This window comes from Aedes aegypti, chromosome 2, assembly GCF_002204515.2.
Source record: "Aedes aegypti strain LVP_AGWG chromosome 2, AaegL5.0 Primary Assembly, whole genome shotgun sequence".
In the NCBI taxonomy this organism is placed as follows: Eukaryota; Metazoa; Arthropoda; class Insecta; order Diptera; family Culicidae; genus Aedes; species Aedes aegypti.
Window position 1 is genome coordinate 300,694,143 of NC_035108.1, and position 20,836 is coordinate 300,714,978.

General features: G+C 38.1%; 1 protein-coding gene across 1 annotated transcript in view; it reads left to right on the plus strand.

The window, feature by feature from the left end:
* Positions 1 to 2,506: 2,506 nt before the first annotated feature.
* LOC5571641 (laccase-2) overlaps positions 2,507 to 20,836 on the plus strand; it is a 32,655-nt gene continuing 14,325 nt past the window's right edge. The window contains exon 1 of the mRNA XM_001653677.2: positions 2,507 to 2,898. Within this exon, the coding sequence (XP_001653727.1) occupies positions 2,639 to 2,898 (260 nt within the window). The 5' untranslated portion in view covers positions 2,507 to 2,638. The remainder of the gene's footprint in view (positions 2,899 to 20,836) is intronic.

Sequence of the window (20,836 nt, forward strand, 5' to 3'; positions counted from 1 at the left end):
CCTTTAAACATGTAAGAATATTATTCCTACGAATAATGTTAACTACTGTTGACCATTGTAACGTGAATTGACATCAAGTTAGCCTTGTAAAACAACGGTAATGACTAAAACAAAAGTCAGTTTCACTCGCGTCCGTTTATTTTCAAAATTAAAGAAAACCGAAGAAATTCTACTCAATGCGCCATCGTAATTCGACAATTAATCACGCGTTTTTTATGTGCCTATTATTTGTGATACACATTCTGCAGTGATTTGTTTGTGTCTTTTTCTTGATAAATTCAATAGTTTTGATGAATTTACTGGAAATACACATAATTTAGTGCTAGAAGAAGACTGTCCGGATACTTATACGTGCGGTTTTGAATCCGGACATTGTGTTTTAAAATCAATTTCCCAAGGTTGAACAAGAAAATATTACATTATAATTGTTCCTGGAAACCTGGAAAAAGGGGTAAAAGGTTACATCACTGTGATTTTGAACAACATAAACGGAAAATGAGTGTAAATTATGTGTAAGCACTATGAGGAATAATGCACACATCACAGTATTTTTGAAGACTTCAAAAACAACGTTTTATGATGTTCCATGACCATCCAACAGAGAAAAAATATTATGTTTACAAATCTATCAATCTGTGTATCGTGATATGAAGGTATGTTTAATATTTTTTAAGTTTAATGTGAAAAACAGCTGTGATTATTTGAATGTCCGGAATTTGATGCATCGATGTCCGGATTTTGATTCATGTGTCCGGATTTGTGGACACGACATGATGTAGAATTAACTTAATTTTTACGGTATTTTCAATAAATTCATTGCAAATTACGTGAAAATTATCAAGTTCTATCCTAATAGTTATCGTCTAAAAGCAATACATAATAAAATAACGATTACCCAATTATATACAAGCATTTGATTACGCGTATCACCTTAGGCGTCCGGGTATTGATGCATCACGGTATAAGCTAAACTATCCGAATAAACATTCTGCAATCCGAATGTTTCTTCGGATAAAATGGTGTTGGTCATAGTACCTTAAAATAAAAAAAATAAATCGCGAAGTCAAATTTGTTGCTAGGTACTACCTACGAAGTATTCTATACATATCTTCCAAGATAGTCTCGGAAGTAGGACGAAGAGAACAATCGCCTGCTTAGCTACTCAGCTTCCATACACAATGTGCCACGAGCCGCATTGCTGATACGATATTTTCCGTTTCCAGAGCACGTGCGGATGAATGCTTTTCCCACAGTCCGTAGGTGGGAGACGACAACAACGACGATAATATCTGCAATATCTGATACCATGGCTGCCCAAATGACGTATCAAATCACGATACCGAGAAAAACGTTTCTTCCGCGAAGCCAGCTCCTGACACTGCCCTGTTTGTATTTACTGGGAAGCTGCAGTAGCCGTCGTCTTCGTTGGTCGACTTGTTGATATATTTGCGGAACGCTTTTCTAAATCCTCCTCAAACGCTGCACTTCACAACAGCTTAAGTATCGTGATGAACCACCATTTTCGAATTTCACTACATGTATTAATATTTTATGAGCTTTTGACTATTATAGAGTTGTAATCGTTACAGCGAAAGGATTTTGTTAATCAGGTAAATCACTCTAAACGGAAATTCAAGTCTCCAACCCTTATATGATGACGTAAGAAACAGTTCCATTTTCTAGTGCAGGAGGTTTCAGGCTTCGTGATTTTCGGAGCACTTTTTAAAACAAACAAAACAAATTGTTTATTTTAGACTCCATTTGATACCTGTAACTTTTGAATCGCGTAAATCGATTCTTTAGTTTAAAGAAAATTGCGAAAATTATTTTATTGAACAACAATAAGGTCCTGAAGACCTGTCCCAATATTAGTATTAAACGCTTAAGTTCAGGCCAGAAAATATTGTTTTCCGATTTTTGAGATTTTGTCACACCCCTTGGATTAAACTCTAATTTTGGGTGAATTTTGTTTTCCGTGTCCCTTCCAATATCAGATAAAAACAACCCCAGTATAGTAAAACCCCCATGACGTTTTGTCGACTAAGTGGACGTCAAAACATAATCCAAGGTGTCAAAGTTCAAATTTGGACCAGTTTCAAAAATAAAGTTTAAATATAATATGGCTGTTATTTAAGCGGGAAAATTTGCCAAGGTACAGTCAGGTTTACACCCACCGAAATTTATCAGCTGTTTTCAAATCGATTCAAGTGAAATTCGGCAGGTAATGTGCATAGTATGTGCAGGTCGTAAAGTTAAATCATATTGAAATCTGCTGAGTAAAGAGTAAAGGAGTAAAGTGGGTGGCAGCGTTTTATAGGAGATCTGACTGTAGTAGAAAAAACACACTCTTTCTGTAAGAAATCTCGTGAGCTACAGCACCAAATGCTCTGGAGAGCACGATCTGAAAACCCCTGATCTTCTTAATCCCTTTGCGGCGATTTAAGTGCTCAGTAGTTCCTCCAATACCATCCCACTTTCCCGACTATTTAGCGATATAAATAAAAGTAGTTGACGCTGGACGACCTCTAGTGTTCATTTACCTGTCCGCGAGACCAAATCGCGCTAGATCTTAAAGCAATTTCGCGCGTTGAATTGATAAGACTGCCTGCAACTTAATCAAAGCATCCACATCCAGAAAATGTCGTCCTTCCTCAACGGTCGTACATCTCGAGTTCAAGTTCAATGGCAATCGATAGTGGTCGTGATTTGTGCCAGCCTATTGGCCAGCGTGAGTGCAACAAGCAGATGGGCCAGTTTGGTCCGAGCCGTTCGAAATGCTTCCACACCGATCGATTTGGAAGCATTTCCGGGCGAGCTGTGCATGAGAAGCTGTGAGGATACTCAACCTCGCGTTTGCTACTTCAAGTGGGTGCTCGAGCATTACCACTCGATGGGACCGTAAGTATTGTTATGGCGAATATCTACAGTATTTATGACCCCAAGTGGCAAACTAGTGATAGTGGTGTAAGATTGCTTGTAACTCCAGAAGTTTCTTCGAGGCAAATGATTACTTTTTGGGTATCCAAAGAGTGCAACGGAAGTGAATTCAAACGAAAACGAAACTTAATTACCTGGACATATGTGAATAATATAAGATAACGTATACTTTCATGTAGTGAATTAAACCCCAAATCGGTACGGCACATGTTTTTATAAGTCAGCATTATTGACAAACATTAGCCACCTGAATGAAAACTACCGTCGCAGTTCTTTGTGCTTCAACCTTTGAATCATGTACGGGAATGTTTACAGAAAGGTGTTAGTTTTTGCATTGTTGAACAAAACATTTCATGAGAAGCTTAGTGTTGACATTTTTTACACGCGTGTTAATTACAAACAATCAAACATGAATTTCAACCAACGTTTTATACGGGGTTCATTTACCTTTTCGCTTTCTGTTGCCATAGCTCATGGTTTAAATATTTCAGGTTAGCGCTGTGCGGGGTGACACTGGGCTTAGGGGGTAACATTAATAGCCCTTTTGATGTGTTTAATAACTGGTATGAACATTCACAAACTATTCTATGACCATCTAGTGACTGCTCTGTTGACGTATTCTGGTAACTTGTCACATTGTTTTTATTGTTCTGATATTTATTTATTAAAGATGAATAGGGAACAAATGAAAAAGGGAAATATTTTGAGTATTTATTTCTAACTTAAATCTTTGCACATTTTCAATCGTCCTCTGGATCGTCATTAAACCTGTTTTATTGTATTTAAAACTTCAAATACCTAACAAAAATCAAGGAAATTTTGTTTTTTTTTTCCTTCTAAAATGTTCAACTTTTCAAGGGGGGGGGGCGACATAAAAGATAATAATATTTGTATCTGTCTTTTTTAAAAAAAAAGTTTGCTATTTAAATTTTAGGATATTAGGAATCGTTATGAAATGAAGAAAATTTAGAGTGTTGGATTTAAAAGAATATTTCAAGCGTGTTTTAGAATAAGGGCGTAAGTTGCATGATCTATTTCTCTTCATCGATCCTTTCTTCTGCAAATAAAGATGACAAGATACAAGTTTGTCTGTATTTTTTCAGCTCAAGTAGCAAGATTACATCGCTGCCAAGCGGTTTGAAGTGAAAAAAAGCTAAATCCGCATCTTGTCACTTTAATTCACAGAAGAGAGAATCGATTAAGAGAAATCGATCATGCGACTTACGCCCTTATTTAAGCACATGCTTCATTTAAGAGGTGAAAAAATCTGTTGCTCAATGTCGTTTGTCAGAACATAATTTATCTAAATGAAATCTGACCGAACGTGCAATGACAAAAGTTTAGAATAAATATTGACTGGTTGAAAACATTTTGCAAGATTCAAAGGCGTGACCCAAAAAGGGCAACATGATCTTCACTGCACAAGCACTTTAAGAGAATAAATGAATCGAATAGTTACATCCCCATCCACGTTAATAGTTTGAATTTCATAAAACATAAAACAGTCAACATAGCTCGGCTGATTTTCATTCTTTTACCGACTTCCGCACAGCCGAGCGGTCAGAAATTGAATTTATAAGCAGAAAACCAAGTTTGCTCATAGCAGGATCTATTGGTGCCACTTTGTGTCACTTTTCCTGAGATACCAGCAAACGAACTTTACCCAAGATTTGTAAAGCTGATATTGGCATTATGATTTAAGGTGTAAGAAGATGATTTAGTATTTTTTAACAATAATTGGTAACATAAAATTTTGGTGTCGTCAAATTCATGAATATTCCTTTTTAAAAATAAGGTAGTTTTTCCTTATTTTACTGGTCTTATGATAATTGGCATCAAAATAGTTGATAATTTTGAAGTTAGTCTTGCCTTCTTTTTATCGTAGGCAGTTTAGCTCTGTAGTGTTAATATTTTTTTCAATTTCTCATCGTAATAGGCTGTTTTTCATCATGCCAATCTGTCATGAAACGGCCTACTTTCCTGCACTGAAGTATGCAGTGCGGGAATAGTCATTACGCAACTGAAACTAGTGCTGTAATGATTCAGTACGCAACGCTGTCTCATTACGCAACTGTTTAGAGTTGCGTAATGAATCATAACACAACAATTTTTCAGAAATTTCAAAATAATGGAATTTTTTCTAGTAGTTACATGCTGAAATAATAGCAGTTTCATTGTTGAAGCACTACAGATTCTAATGTTTTGATCCATCATTTTTAATGCTTTCGATCGACTCTAAATAAAGATTTTTTGACAAAGTACTGTTTCCAACTAAAACATAAAGAGATATTTGTCTGGAAACTGGAATAGATTGTCAGAAACTTAATAACGGAACATGGTGTTAAGTCTTGTTGAAAGTATCGAGAAGGAAAACTCTGGATGATCAATCTTGTGTAGGGCAAGATATAATAGATTCTGTCTGTAGCCTTATGAACAAAGTAACACTTAATGGACTTACTGTAGTTACATTTTTTTATGTCACACTAAATATAGTTAAATAATACGCTTCGCCTAATGGACATATGGCATAAAAACGTTTGAACGAATAATGTATCTTTGCGAACTAATGCAAAAAAGTCTATCATCAAAAGAAGGAAAAAAATGATTGAAATATTATCAGCTTAGTGCCAATAATTATCGGAACAGTATAACCAGGCTCTGGAAAATTTAACGATCATTGGCACACGAGCCATAATGTCATCCCAATTATCCGCCTGCATTCATACAGCACGCATGAAATGTATCGTTCGTAAGGCGATAACGCGGGAAATCAACAGCGCGTTGTTCAGAAAGTTATCGGTAATTTGTCCAGACACGAATTCAGTTAGAAGGCTATAAGCATTGAATGTGGAGAAGTTTACCGCAATAAAAATAAAAGAATGAGCGAAAGCCCAAATTTATCATTTCCATTTCAAAGAAACGTCTTACGCGTAATACGGCGGTGATTTTTGTTGGTTTTAGCATTTGATAAGTGAGACGAGCAGCTATCAGCAGTCTACCTTCGCATTGAATTTAAGCTTTATTAGGGAGGCAGGGTCCGTCATGAATTTGAGAATTTTCAAAAGCAGTTTTTTTCATTCAACATCATAAAAGTTTACATGAAAATGTGTTCACAGTGTTCTGTTTTACAACCGAAACACAGTGAACACATTTTCGTCGAATAAATTTCAGTTTTGAACAGAAAAACTGCTGTTGACGATGATTACGATTACGCATTCTTCTTACGTACATTATAGTTGGCGTTATTTTATATGAATTTTTTTATCTGTGCAGAAAAGACACACGTGGGTGGTGTGTGTGGTGGTGTTTGGTGCCGATAACTGTGTGTCACCGAGGCGAATATTTTCCGGTTTTCTGTGCTATGTTTACAACCAAAGGAGTGTTTGATGATCAAATAGATTATAATTAGGTTAGTGATGGTTGCATTATCAGCAAATATGAAAGTTATTACCAATTTTATGCAAAACATATATCACCCGAATGGCTCGATACTGTTATAGTATGTGAGAGTTGCTGCTCTTGAACGCTCTCGCGCCACATGCCAAACGAGAGAGTGAATGTTTTCATTCATAGGGCTCTCCGATTGCAATGTGCCACGAACTGTTATGGTTCATGGACTGTTACTCTCTGAATACGATTCGATTGACTTATTTGGACCAAAATCCAAACATTGAGTATAACTCCAAAGAAGAGCCTATTATTCTGAGAAAACAAAATTTGGCCAAATGTCCATTTGCCAATCATCTACTTATATGCGAAACAAATATGCTCATCATGTGTTCTGCTTTTCATGACAGACTATCACAAAAACGATTTTGAAGTTATTTAGAGTTTATTGCACGTGGCAAGTCCTATGGAACATTAGTAACTATTAACACATGGATTGAATAACAAATTTTATAATCTTTTATCAAAACTTACACCAATCAGCACGATGAACACTTTTGGCTTCATAATCATGAATAGCTTTCAGTATGTAGAGTACATTGTGAATTTTTCGGGGAAATGGTACATTCGGGAAAATAGTTTTCGGGGAAGTTGCAATGGTTTTCGGGGAACAGGACAGCTCAGATCGTTTTTAAGCATAAAAGAACAGCAACGGTCAATCTTTGCCGACCCATGCAAAATGCTACAGCCCAAGTTGCGTTTATTCAATAACCTTACCTTGTGGATCCAGGTTTTGCTACTTTCAGATGGCGATCTTTTGTGTAATGCCTCGTGTATGCTTGCTCATTGATAACGCAATCGTTGCTACACTAATTTCTGCATTTCTGAGCTAACAGCCAGAGATATAGGGCAAACGCTCCCTTAGTGGAGGTAGTGTGTTTTGGTATGTTACGCTGTAATAAATGATTATATGATATTTTTCTGTGATGTGTGATGTGAAAATGATATGAGTAATAGGAAAATATGCATGAAATTTAACCGTAAAACTTTTTTTAAACTATTTAAAAAAAATTATTTTGCCTTAAATTTTTGCTCTTTTGTACCTATAGTGGTGCATCAGTACCCATATTGGAAAGTCTCATAAGAAATCAATGCATTGCGCCACTAATGGAACCATTCTTAAAATATACCTCCACTAAAGAAACAGTGTTCCTATTATTGGTGCTAGGCTTTTTGCAGGTAAATTTCAAATGAATCGTAATTTTTATACAATTGAATGATAGAAGCATTGGAAATCTATCGACTGATACGTTAGAATCATATATTTTATGATTTTATCACCGTGTCTTAGCAGTTTTCCTTTAGGTGCCCCACTAATGGCACATTTGCCCTATGTGCTGTCGCAATTGATGTTTCTGTTGGTGACCTCAATAGGAAATACGTCTATCGTTCGGTTGTAACCTTACGATTTATTGTGAGTTACAATTAAATCCGTTTTGTGTAATATTTTTGCAGTGTGTAATTTACACCTATTATTACCCATTTTGTTTCCGTGTGTAATTTGAGTGTACGAAGGGTACGGTGCTGCCATCTGGGAAAAGTTTGCTCGATGCGTGAAGCGTCAAAATTTTACCCGGCAAGGTATTGGAAGCGAAATTTCAAATGCTCATATAAAATTAATTACAATAGTTATTTAAAATCTTTTCAGTATATGTTGATATACTTTTGATGGGCTACATTATAGGCATATAATTTTAAGTTTTATATTTTTTCTCAATTTGCTGCTGATTTTATAGTTGATCAGTAGTCTATCCCCGTACACTTAACAGAATTTAATTAAAAAGTATTTTTAATTATTAGAAGCATTTGAAAATTGACTTCCTATGCTTTGCCATGTAAAATAATCAGAGCTTCACGCATAGGGTCAACTGTGGTCATTACCTTTGTAGACGCGAATTGTCCCACAGTGAAAAAAAATGTAGCATGTTGTGTAAAATGTGAAAATATCTTGATTTGTTTTCACATATTGTTGATGTATTAGTTGGCAACATATTTCGGCAACATTTCTGGTGAATTGGGACACAAATGTTCTTGCTCCGAATGATTCCACAATTGCTTGTCACTTTCTTAGAAGAAATTTTCCACACAACTCCCTTCACGGGAAGAGTGGACGTCTGGCTATTTGGAAAGATGTATGTCAGATAGTCAGGCTGCTATGAAAGCTATTGCTTCGTCCAACTCAAGTTCTAGGCTATCGCATGTCGCACTTAAGTTGACGAACTGAATACAGTCAACTCTGTAAACCTTGTACCTGGCCATTCTCCCATCGCACAGTGCGTTGAATGTATGGAAATGCGGGGCAAAAACCAAAACTGCAAGATCAAGTCATTTGAACACCTTGGTATGGAAGGGTTTCTGGTCAGAAGAGCTATAATTTGCATAAATTACGTATAATATACGCATAATCGCAAAACTGTCCCAAGCGCCAATTCCATTTTTCCAAGAAAAACCACGCAATTCGTACTATTATTGTTCATAATGATGCAAGAAGTTATTTGCAAATACTTCCCTTCTCCCTCATTTCTGCAGAAGTGACTTATACGCCTTTATGCAAAAAAAAAATCGCAATTATTTTTTAATTTTCAGTTTTTAATATAAAACTTGAATAAAATCGTGGAAATTACATTAAAAATATATTATTTTAAGCATAAACTTACTCTGTTGTAATGTCTGGTTGATCCGAGACCTCATAGCGTTGCAAGACCTTCGGATTTTTATCACAAACAACTCATTTTCATATGTGTGCTGGTTAAGTAGTATACCTAAAAATAGTCAAAAATCTCGAAGAGTTGCAAGGATTTATGGAGGAACTCGGTGGAACTTTTTTTCAATCGATAAATCAAAGTTACTTGTTAGTATTTCATAACCAACTCCTCGTGCCGATTTCTCATATTCAAAGTTAGAATGGGTGTGCTAATACCATCAAATATACTTTACCAATCTCTCTTGAGGATTTTGATTGAATAGATTGGTTTCAACACTCTCTGTATTAGTTGGAAGGAACGCTGAAAACAAGCGACAAAATTTAGTTTTTTTGCTACTCCGACAACTGTTACTTTCGACGATTGTTGTAATTGTTTTAGTGCTTTGTATAGCTTATAAATACTTGTTTCAATAACGGGTGCCATCTATAAACCCATGTGGATACTTATTATCGCCAAATAAAATAACTTGATATTTGATTTTTGTCTATGGAGCAACGCACTGTGCATCGCTGTGAATGAATGGGCTAATGATTTAGCTGACAATAGAGCATCGCATAACTTCATTGGTCCTAAACCAGCTATTCCAATTCCAAAGTGCTATGTGAAGCTTCAGAAATTCTTGGGCAGCAACCCAGCACAAGCAATATTGGAATTATTTGGAGCCATGTCGTCAAATAATATTGTAAATCACTGAACCATCCCCAAAGGTGGCGAAGTATTTACAAAATCTGTCTAAGCAGAATTGCAGAATTGGCCACTGCCGACTCAACTATCACATAGCAAATATTCAGCATGCTGTCTCATTTGTGTGTGATATCTGTGATTCCGATGAGTATACCCCATTAGGCATAAATACGTTAAGCCACTTCAGAGCACTTGGAACCTACTTAACAGTGGTCAAAGAAATTAGTTGCTCTATAAATGCTTCCAGAAGCATCACTTTCAAATGTCTTGATATTCGATATCCATTTTGATGTGTTTCCGGACATGTTTTTAAATTGACCACGGTTCTATCCCGTTAGGCCGAATGCCGTAAGGCCGAAAGGGTCGTTGGGCCGAAAGGGTCATTAGGCTGGAAATGGCCGATAATTCTAATAAATCGTCAGGTCGAATGGGTAACTAACAAGGTTAGGTCAGGATAATTTGCATTGCCTAGAGCCCACAATATCCGCTGTGAAATATAACTAGAAAGAACAGTCTCTGACTAAAAAAAGGAAAAACACTGATGAATGTGTTAGCCATTTGAAACAATAGTAAATGATCAAATGTTATTTCGGCCTAGCGGCATTCGTCCTAACGACCTGCATCCGTAGTAGTTAACTAGAAATAAGTGTAGCAATGATTACGCTGCATGCATGGCACACGAGTTTTCATTTCATGGTTGCTGAACGTAGCAAAAGCTAAGTCCTCAAAGTAACTAAAATAGAAGTTCCCTTTTCTTAATAAACGCCACTTGGGCTGTAGCATTATGCATGAGTCTGCGAATATTGATCGTTTATGTTCTTTTACGCTAAAAAATTATCTGAGTTATTCTACCCAAACTTGGCAGAATTTAAGCTCTTTGCAGCATGAAAAAGACCAGCAGCTAAAAAACCAGATCAATATCTATTAGGAGTCGCCAAAGGCGAAGAGTACAGAATACACTGTGTAAAACGCATAATGCAAAAGCATGAGGGTGAAAATTTAACCTCAGGCTTGAAGAGGGGAAGCCGATTATCTCGGAGAAACACAAGGACGCCTGCGCCATTGCATCAGGCAGTACAATGCTGTGGAGGGGTCCTGGTACTCCATAGACTCCGTGTGCGATTGGGTTTTATTTAAACACCCTAACCATTCATTCCCAGGCACGGTAAACATGAAGCCGCATCACATCATGAATTAGGGGTCACCTGTGAGGTGGATTTTTACCACCGAAACAGGCAGTCCGTAAAGTTAACTCTTAGCCAATTGAAACAATCGCTACCGACACTACGCGGCTATCTAGGCTGAATGGGGAAAGGAAGTTAGTACCGGGTATCCCCGTTGGTTTGACCACATTTAATCTGAACACTTTTTAACCTGTACCCCGCTAATTTACACATCGTTCAGATTAATAATGGTTCAAACGTCATTTAGCTCATGGAACGGAGTAAACTGAAATGGAACGCTGTGAAACGGAACGCATATTTAAAACAAAACAGTGAAAGAGGTAACCAGAAACATAGTTCTAGGGTGACTAGAAGTTCAAATTAAGAATGAACCCCGATGGTTTGCAAATTAGCGGGGGTGCACGGTATATTTATTAACTCCTGTCGTCGCAATTATTAAGGCTAAAATGTACACAGACCACAAATTTGAAAAACATGTAAGGACATAAAATTAAAAAGAAAATATAGAAGGAGAAGAATGCCAAGGAAATGTAAGTTAAGCTGACTTAAGGTCATTGGCGTAGGAACAGGGGGGGGGGGGGGGGGGCAGGGGGGCCTGGCCCCCTCCAGAATCATCCAGGCCCCCCCAGAACTTTTGATGACAATAAAAAAACACAACACATTAACACGTAGCAGAATCTTCTGAATCAATGTTACCACTGAAAAATTTTTTGTCAATAACAAGAATCATGGTTATTGACAAAAATCTCTTCAGTAGTTACGTTTTCTTATGTTGAACAACTGAAGTGAAGAAACCTCGCTTGTCTCAGCAGCGTGGTGGTTCTGACTTCGGTGAATCGCGCAACAACCGATAGCTTAACCGTTGCTGTCGATCGAATGGTTACTTTTAGAAATAACTTTTTGTTGTATGCGATAAGCGTGATTTTTCGACAATAAAAGCGTCAATATCCTGGAAATTCGATTCCCGAAATTCATTCCATATCCAATTGATACTGTTTCAGCAGAAAGCAGCATGTTCCCTGCATTATGATTTATTATGTTTTTGGAGGATATCCTGCTCGAGGTGTCCGGTAATGAGAATTCACTAAAGAAATCCATACATTAACTTCAACTCGTATAGTGTCCGAAAAAAATAATTGAAAAATATAGAGAGAATTTCTAAAGGAATTTCTAAGACAATACATAGCGAAAATTCTTGTTGAAAATTAAGACATAACTTTCATGGAATTTTGGCGTATCCAAGTTTGAAAAGATGTAACACAATTATCGCTTAAACTATGTTTTTCCAAGTAAACTTATTACTTCATAAATTTTAATTTGATTAATTTAATTTCCAACAGATTTATAGAATTTTTTATATAACTTTGATATTCTTTATAGAATTTTAGTATAATCAAATCCCTCAAGGAATATTGAAGGGTGGCTTCGGAACTTTTGAAAATGTCTTGTGAATAAGTCAAATAATATTGTGGGACTTGTTCATATTTTCATAGTGAATTCCTCCTTGTTGACATTCATTCCTTACCGAGCAGAAGAAAATAACTACTGAATACCAAATTGAGGTATTCCATACCAGATAATTTTCAATACTTACAACCTGGTGGCTGTCTTGGCCAAATAAGTTGTTGAACATCAATTTCAGCAACTTTTCCAAGCAGCCTAGAGAGCCGTGTAGTTATCGGTAGCGGTTGACTCAACTGGCTAAGAATAATACTACGGATCGCCTGATCCGGTGGTAGAAATCCACCAGTCAGGTAACCCCAATTCCAAGGTGTCATGCGACCCGTGCTGATGGATGAATGGTTGAGGGGGTTTAAAAGATGCTCAATCGCGAACGGAGCCTGGTGTGTACCAGGGCGAACTCCCCAGTATGTAGCTCTTACTGCATTACGGCGGGGCAATGATGCAGCGGACCGTTATTCCCCAGCGACTCGTGGGAACAAATATGAGTACAAATCAAAACAACAACAATCTTGAAGGTGTCGACTGCCTCTCTCAGTCGGAGCCAATGGTAGTGGAGGACGTGCAGAGCAATACTGAGCTAACCGAAGAGCAGTTACTCGCAAGTTCGCAGGAGGATATGCTTACCGACGCAACCGAAGTAAGCAACAAAAATTCAACAAACCATCCGGACACCCAACTGGACATGGACGACGATAATAACGATGGTATAAATGTTAACCATCAGAATCTGAATCCTTCATGTCATCCGAACAACGCGAATGACCAACAGACGACAAAAATAAACCTCACGAGAGGACTAAGGAAGAAGTTTAAAGCACTGATGCAGAGCGGCGTGAGTCGATCTGAAGCCCTCATTCAACTCGGGAAGGGTAAAGATGAGCTAGCTTCCTCTAAACGTGGCAGGACGGACCTAGACAACTCGGCTACCAGTGAGGACGTCCCCAAGCAGAAACGAACCAAGAAACGCCTGGATCCCAGAGATCGAGCTGAGCAATCCAACCACGATGGCCCAATGGCTCAGCAGTCAAGTGACGGTCACCAAAATAGCGGAGAAAACCAAACGGCTGGTCATAGCTACAGTGACATGACCAATCGTAGGAAGGTCGGAGTTGTTCCGAAACACTTTCCCACATCCCATCTTTCCACGACTCAGCTTGATGCTCTTCAGGAGGCCCTGCTGCTAAAAGTGGAGAAACAGCGTAATGAGCCGATGAAACCAAAATTCTGCAACCTGCTCTACAAGTCTGGATACATGGTCCTTGTCTGCAAGGATCTCGAGACTGCAGACTGGGTAAAAGAAATAACTCCTTCACTCATCCCTTGGGAAGGTGCCGAGTTGGAAGCAATGGACGAGGAGAAAATTCAGCGTCCAGAACCAATTCGTGCGTTCTTTCCCCAAAGTGCGAAATACTGTGATGAGCGCATAAAAACGCTCATCGAGAGTCAAAACAAGATCACAACCTCTAGTTGGCGTATTCTCCAAAGAAGCACACCAAACGATATCCATGTCGAGTGGATATTTACGGTTGATAGGCCGTCTATGGCGAACCTAACAAAATCCAACTTTATCCTCAACTATCGCTTTGGCGAAATACAGCTGAGAAAAATAAAGGGCAAAACCACTCAGTCGAACGAAAATTCAACTAATAGGGTGCCCCAAGAGAAATCTAAGGCAGCCTCTAGCAAAAACCCACAATCAAACCCCATTAAAAAGGCCAGTCTGCCTGTCTCTAAAGATTCAAGCTCCAACCAAACTCCTAGCTCTAGCGGTGGCAGATTGGTGCCATCTAAGAGCAGTGGATCTGGTAAAAGATTGAATTCGACTACAGAGACAAAAAAGGCTGGCCTAGGGAAGAAGATTGACAAACACGAACACCCGAAACATCATCCAAAACAAATACAAGATGATCCGCAGCATCCAAAGAAGAACGACCTCCGTCCTGGAAACTGCGGCACACCTAAAAATGACTAAGATCATTCAAGTGAATCTCCATCATGCTCGAAGCGCAACGGATGTGCTTTGCCGGAGATTCACAAAAGAACTGTTCACTGTGGCTCTTATCCAGGAGCCATGGGTCAACCAATCTCGAATACAGGGTATTCATGTAAACTCATGCAAGTTGGTATATGATGACAGCCAGCTCTCTCCAAGAGCAGCTATTCTAATACGCAATGACACTAAATGCTTTCCAATTACAGAATTCATTAAACGCGACATCGTAGCAGTCAGGGTGGAGGTTCCTACCGCTAGAGGGAAGGCTGATATCGTCATGGTCTCGGCGTATTTTCCAGGCGACGCGGAAGATGTTCCTCCTCCAGAGATTGCTGCGCTAACCTCTTACTGTGAAACAAAAAACATTCCCCTTGTAATCGGATGTGACGCGAATGCGCATCACACTGTATGGGGAAGTACAAATATAAATCCTCGGGGTGAGTACCTATTACAGTTTCTATCCTCAAACAACATAGACATATGTAACACAGGTGACAAGCCTACATATGAAAACGCCATACGACAGGAAGTGCTGGATCTGACTTTATGTAGTCAGTCCATCTCCCACAAAATAACTAACTGGCATGTTTCTGATGAAATATCTATGTCAGACCACAAACACATAGTCTTTGAATGGGAAGGGGGTCTAACTATTGAAAAATCGTTTAAAGATCCTAAGAAGACTGATTGGGAAACCTATTCAGCCACTCTCCGATCCGAAGACTACATCATAAATCCTAATATCAAAACAGTTCTAGAGTTAGAAATGGCTTCTGACTCTATACAAACTAAAATTCTTAATGCATATCAAGAAAGCTGTCCGACTAAAACTGTTAAGTCGAGCAGAGATGTTCCGTGGTGGAACAACCATCTTGAAAAGCTTAGGAAAACGGCACGGAGGGAGTTCAACCGTGCCAAACGCTCTACTGATTGGAGCCTATACCGAAAGGCTCTGACAGACTACAACAAGGAAATAAGGCTAGCTAAGCGGAAATCATGGGTCCTCATGTGTGAAAGCATTGAGAAGACTCCCGTAGCTGCCAGACTTCATAAAACTCTATCGAAAGACCACTCCAATGGTCTGGGAACTCTCCGAAAGACTGACGGTTCGCTCACTGTGGATCCCACAGAAACACTGAGTGAAATGCTGAGGACTCACTTCCCTGATTCAATCCCTGAAGCGATCGTGAACGCTAATGGCAACAGACATGGCGTCTCTGGTCAACAAGAGCTCCTGTCATGGGACTCAAGTACCAAAAGAGACGCATTGAAGGTTGCCAAAGAAGCCTTTACGCGAGCAAGGGTGGAAAGGGCAGTGAGATCCTTTGAGCCATTTAAATCTGCTGGCATGGATGGAATTTTCCCAGCGCTTATCCAGAAAGAGGAGCAAACGCTTATTCCTCCCATGATAGAGATTTTTAAGGCCAGTTTAGTCTTAGGACATATTCCAGATGGCTGGCGTCAAGTTCGAGTTGTCTTTATCCCGAAGCCGGGAAAAAAAGACAAAACCAATCCCAAAGCATACAGACCGATTAGTCTGTCGTCAGTGATGCTTAAAATAATGGAAAAGGTCTTAGGAGAGTTCATAAATTCAAATTTTATGGAAGCAATGCCTCTTTCCAAATACCAATTCGCTTACCAAAGTGGAAAATCTACGATCTCAGCACTACACATGCTAGTCAACAAGATCGAGAAAACATTTCATGCAAAGGAAATCGCCATCGTGGCATTTCTTGACATTGAGGGTGCATTCGATAACGCTTCCTATTTGTCTATAGTGTCAGCAATGCATAGGAGAAAATTTGACCCATGCATTGCTACCTGGGTACATGCTATGCTAGCAAATCGCCGAATCTCATCCGAGTTGAGCGGATCGTGCGCCACTGTCATGGCCACAAAGGGGTGTCCTCAAGGAGGGGTACTTTCACCTTTGCTATGGTCTCTAGTGGTGGATGATCTACTTAATAGCCTGGAAAAAAGAGGATTCGAGGTTGTTGGCTACGCTGATGATGTTGTCATCATTGTACGCGGCAAATTTGAAAGCGTTGTCCTTGCAAGAATGCAATCAGCTCTCGATTACACGCTCTCCTGGTGTCTGAAAGAGAAACTGGGGATAAATCCTTCAAAAACTACGATTGTTCCTTTCACAAAGCGCAGAAAGGTACAGCTGCAACCTCTTTTCCTTAATCAAACACAATTGGTTTACTCAAATGAAGTCAAATACCTTGGCATTACGCTTGATGCTAAACTCAATTGGAACACACATCTTCAAAACATGGTAAATAAAGGTCTCAATTCTCTGTGGGTCTGCTCAAAGACCTGTGGAAAAAAGTGGGGCCTAAAACCTAATATGATCATGTGGATATATAAAACCATCGTTCGGCCTAGAATAGCCTACGCTTCCCTTGTTTGGTGGCCAAAAACAAGCGAGGTTACGGCTAGAGCCAAGCTGAACAAAATCCAACGCGCCGCGTGCATCGCCATTACTGGTGCAGTTCGCAGCACCCCTTCATTCGCCCTAGATGCAATGCTTAATCTGCCCCGGCTAGATCAATTCATAAAGCTGGATGCTGAGAAAAGCGCTCTGAGGCTAAAACGATCAATAAACCTTCTGCCAGGTGATTTAACCGGTCACCTAAGCATACTAAACGAATTTTCTATAAATCCAATTGTAGAAAAATGCAGTGACTGGATGGAAATGGTTGTGAATTATGACATACCATATACGGTGTTCATTCCTTCTCGCCAAGAGTGGCAAGAAGGTGGACCGAGTATTCCTCCAGGCTCAATCAAATTCTACACTGATGGATCGAGAATGAACAATCGTTCTGGATCTGGAGTGCACGGACCAAGAACCAAAATCTCTGTCCCTCTCGGACAGTGGCCTACAGTTTTTCAGGCTGAAGTGTATGCTATCATTGAATGTGTGCAGCTCAGCATAAAGAGGAATTACAGAAATGCCACAATCTGTATTTTCTCCGACAGCCAAGCAGCTCTTCATGCTCTGAAAGCTTACACTTTTAACTCAAAATTAGTTTGGGAATGTGCTCTTGCTCTAAAAACCCTAGCCATCCGCAATCGAGTTAAACTATATTGGATCCCCGGGCATATGGGTCTAGAGGGTAATGAAATTGCCGATGAGCTAGCCAGGAATGGATCGGCCAATACATTCATTGGTCCTGAGCCATTCTTTGGCATATCAAACTGCTCACTAAATATTGAACTGAACAGCTGGTTGTCCAGGCAAATTATATCCAATTGGAAAACAGTTTCCAATGCGAATCAATCTAAAAGATTCGTCACAATTAATTCGAAACAAACACAAAAACTCATTGGTCTCAACAAAAGGGACCTCAGCACCTACACCGGTCTTATAACTGCACACTGCCCCAACAGATACCATTTACAAAAGATCGGAGCCATCCAAAACGCAAATTGCCGTTTCTGTAGTGAAACGTGCGAAACCTCACAACACCTTCTCTGCTCCTGCAGTGCACATATACAACGAAGATCCAAAATATTTGGCAAGCCCTTTTTGGAGCCGGCCGATATTTGGAACGCATCTCCCAGGGAAGTGGTCGGCTTTATCAGGCTGATCGTACCAGATTGGGGGATTCACAATGCTGCAACTTAGGACTTCTGCCCATCAATGGCAGATGGCTAAAAGTTCAGTCACCGCGCAAAGTATTCCGGTGGCGTTCCCGCCACTGAGGGTCTTTGTAAAAGCAAAAGGGTATATCACAATAGTTCTAAAAAAAATGGACGCAGTGATCTCGCACCCGACAGAAGGAGGAGGAACCTGAATGAGGTATGAATGAGGTCTGCATAAGAGGTAAAATACCTCAAATAATACCTTTTGCATATTCTACAAATGCCAAGCTGATAATTAGATCAGGTATTGTAATACCTAAATAATACTTGATGTATTTTCATATAAAAGTGAATTTGTTTTCAATTATAGTTTACCTAGAAAATGTTACTAAATCTTTCACAAGTTCAGTTTTTTTTCGCAATTCCTCAAAAAGTTGATTCTGTCAAATCTAATACTGAGATATTTTGCTGATTGTTCTACTAGAAACTCTTTTGCGAATCCTTTAAAATATTTTATCCATAAATTTTAATACAAATTCTTCCGTTCATAAAAGCCCTTAACAAATATTTTACAAATACATAAAAAATGCGTCAAACATTTTTCTATGTTTTCTTTTTCGAGAAATTTCTCTTCAAATCCCCGGATTATTCTAGAATTGAAAAAAAAGGTTTTTAGATGTCGCGTGCCTGCGAATTCTTCAGAGGAAATTTGTTGAAAACCCCAGAAAAAGTTTTGCTTCCGAAATTGGTTCAGGAATCTGTAGAGAAATATGTAGCAAAATAACTGAGAAAAACACTTCTTTGGAAATAATGTTATCAATTATTAGCAGAATCCACTAGGGCGGAATTTCGATAGGCTCGCTGGCAGAACTCTAGAGAACCGGAAGTCAAGGAAGGATATTTTTCAGAATAATTTCTAAAGAAGATTCTGATGCAACTTCTTGAGAAATTTATTTTATTTGTCAATTAATTAGAGAGGTTTTAACTATCCTGTAATTTACCTCTAGAAATAAGATAAATAATCACTTGACTTTCATTTTACCTCTACCTGCTTCAACCTTTCAACCTGCTTTTGTTTCTCCTTCCTTCGCATGACGCTTTGAGGAACTTCGTACAAAAATCTGTCCATACTCAAAAAAAAAAATAAAATGCAATATTTTAAAGAATTTAAAAAATGGTGAATTATAGGAGTTTTGAATTTTTGAACCGTACGGTCATGATCTAAAAACATACTGGCAATGTTTTCGCGTTAAACTCTTACAGTATTACAGAATAATAGACCCTTCAAAAAAGTTTGTTTTGAAATTCTGAACGTAGGAAAAATTCTACATCAATATGTTCACCAAAGTATCATAAAACTTCGGAGTTGATACAAAATTGTATCTAAGATTTAAGTTACAAATGCTTTCAGTAAAAACACCAATAATTTTCTATTATAAGAGGCGAGGAAAAAAACAAGATTTTTTGTAGTAAATCCTACAAGGACCACTTAACTTTTCTATGAGGTACATTGTCAATTCTTGAATTTTACGACATTATTTTGTATTTTTTTTTCCGAATAATGTTTATTCAAAAGATTACCAACAAAGCACTTTCAAACTTTTTTTGTATGTGTTTCTCTAGAAATCTGATATGGAGTGATTTGTAGGGGAATATGTGAACCAAAAAATTGAGAATGGATATTTTTTAAATTTTATTCATGGAAAAATCGTGAGATTACCATTACCAAAACAATTAGAGTTAATTCTAGACCCTGAAAGAATATTTGATGGAATTTCTAGAGAAACTTTTCAAAAGTTCAAGAATAAATTGTAAAATATTAGTAAATCTGATGAAAAATTTCTTCAAAAATTCCGAAAAGTATTGTTAGTGTGGTTTAAACAAAAAAATCTCTGGAAAATATTCAGATGAATCCCTGGTGAATTTTTCGGAAGAATCTTAAGGAATCTAAAAAAATATCTGTGAAAATAATGCAGATACAAATGTGGAGAATTTCTCTGAAAAATCATGAATAAAATTTACTCAATGGTATTTGCTCATGAATTTTTTGTAAAATATTACGAGGAATTCTTAGAGCAACACTTGGAATAATCATTTGATTGTTATGCAGGAAGCCCGGATAATTTTTACTGAAGTTTTTTTAAAATCCTGCAGAGACTTTTAGGAAGAATTTCGAAAGTAAAGTGGGAAAAACTGTTGATGAACTATCTGAACAAATCGTGGAATGAACCCTTGCTTGTTGATCTTGAAGACATTTTTATGTGAGAGTTATAGTATTTTTTGAACTATTTTTTGATGAAATTCTCAGTTATTCCTGAACATCCTAATCAAATTTTTAATGGACAACTGGAGGATACTTTCAACTAACAATTGGAATGTATATGTAATAAGTATGTAGAGGGCCTTCCAGGAGAATTTATTAAAATAATTTTTAATGCATTCTCTGGACAAATTCTTCAAGTGTTTTTTTTTATTTTTTAGCTATTTGATAGAGAAATTTTCTGGTGATCAATAAGTCTAGGAATGATTTTTCGTGAGAATCCCAGGATGAGCTCAGTGGAAACCGGTAAAGGAATTCTTGGAGAAAGCACTAAAAAGTACGAAAATAATTGAGGAAGGAATTTCTTCTCCAAGAAGGAATTTCTTCAAAGCACATGGTTGAATACCTGAATAGTTCGTGGAAGTACCACAAAGGACATTCGTTGTAAGTTTTTTTTTGCTAGAATTCTTGAAGAGTTTTTGACTGGATTACAAAAAGAACCCAGTAGCGAAGATTGAAATATACAAATATCGCTGATGTGCCGTGAAATGAGACAAAATAATAAACAAAT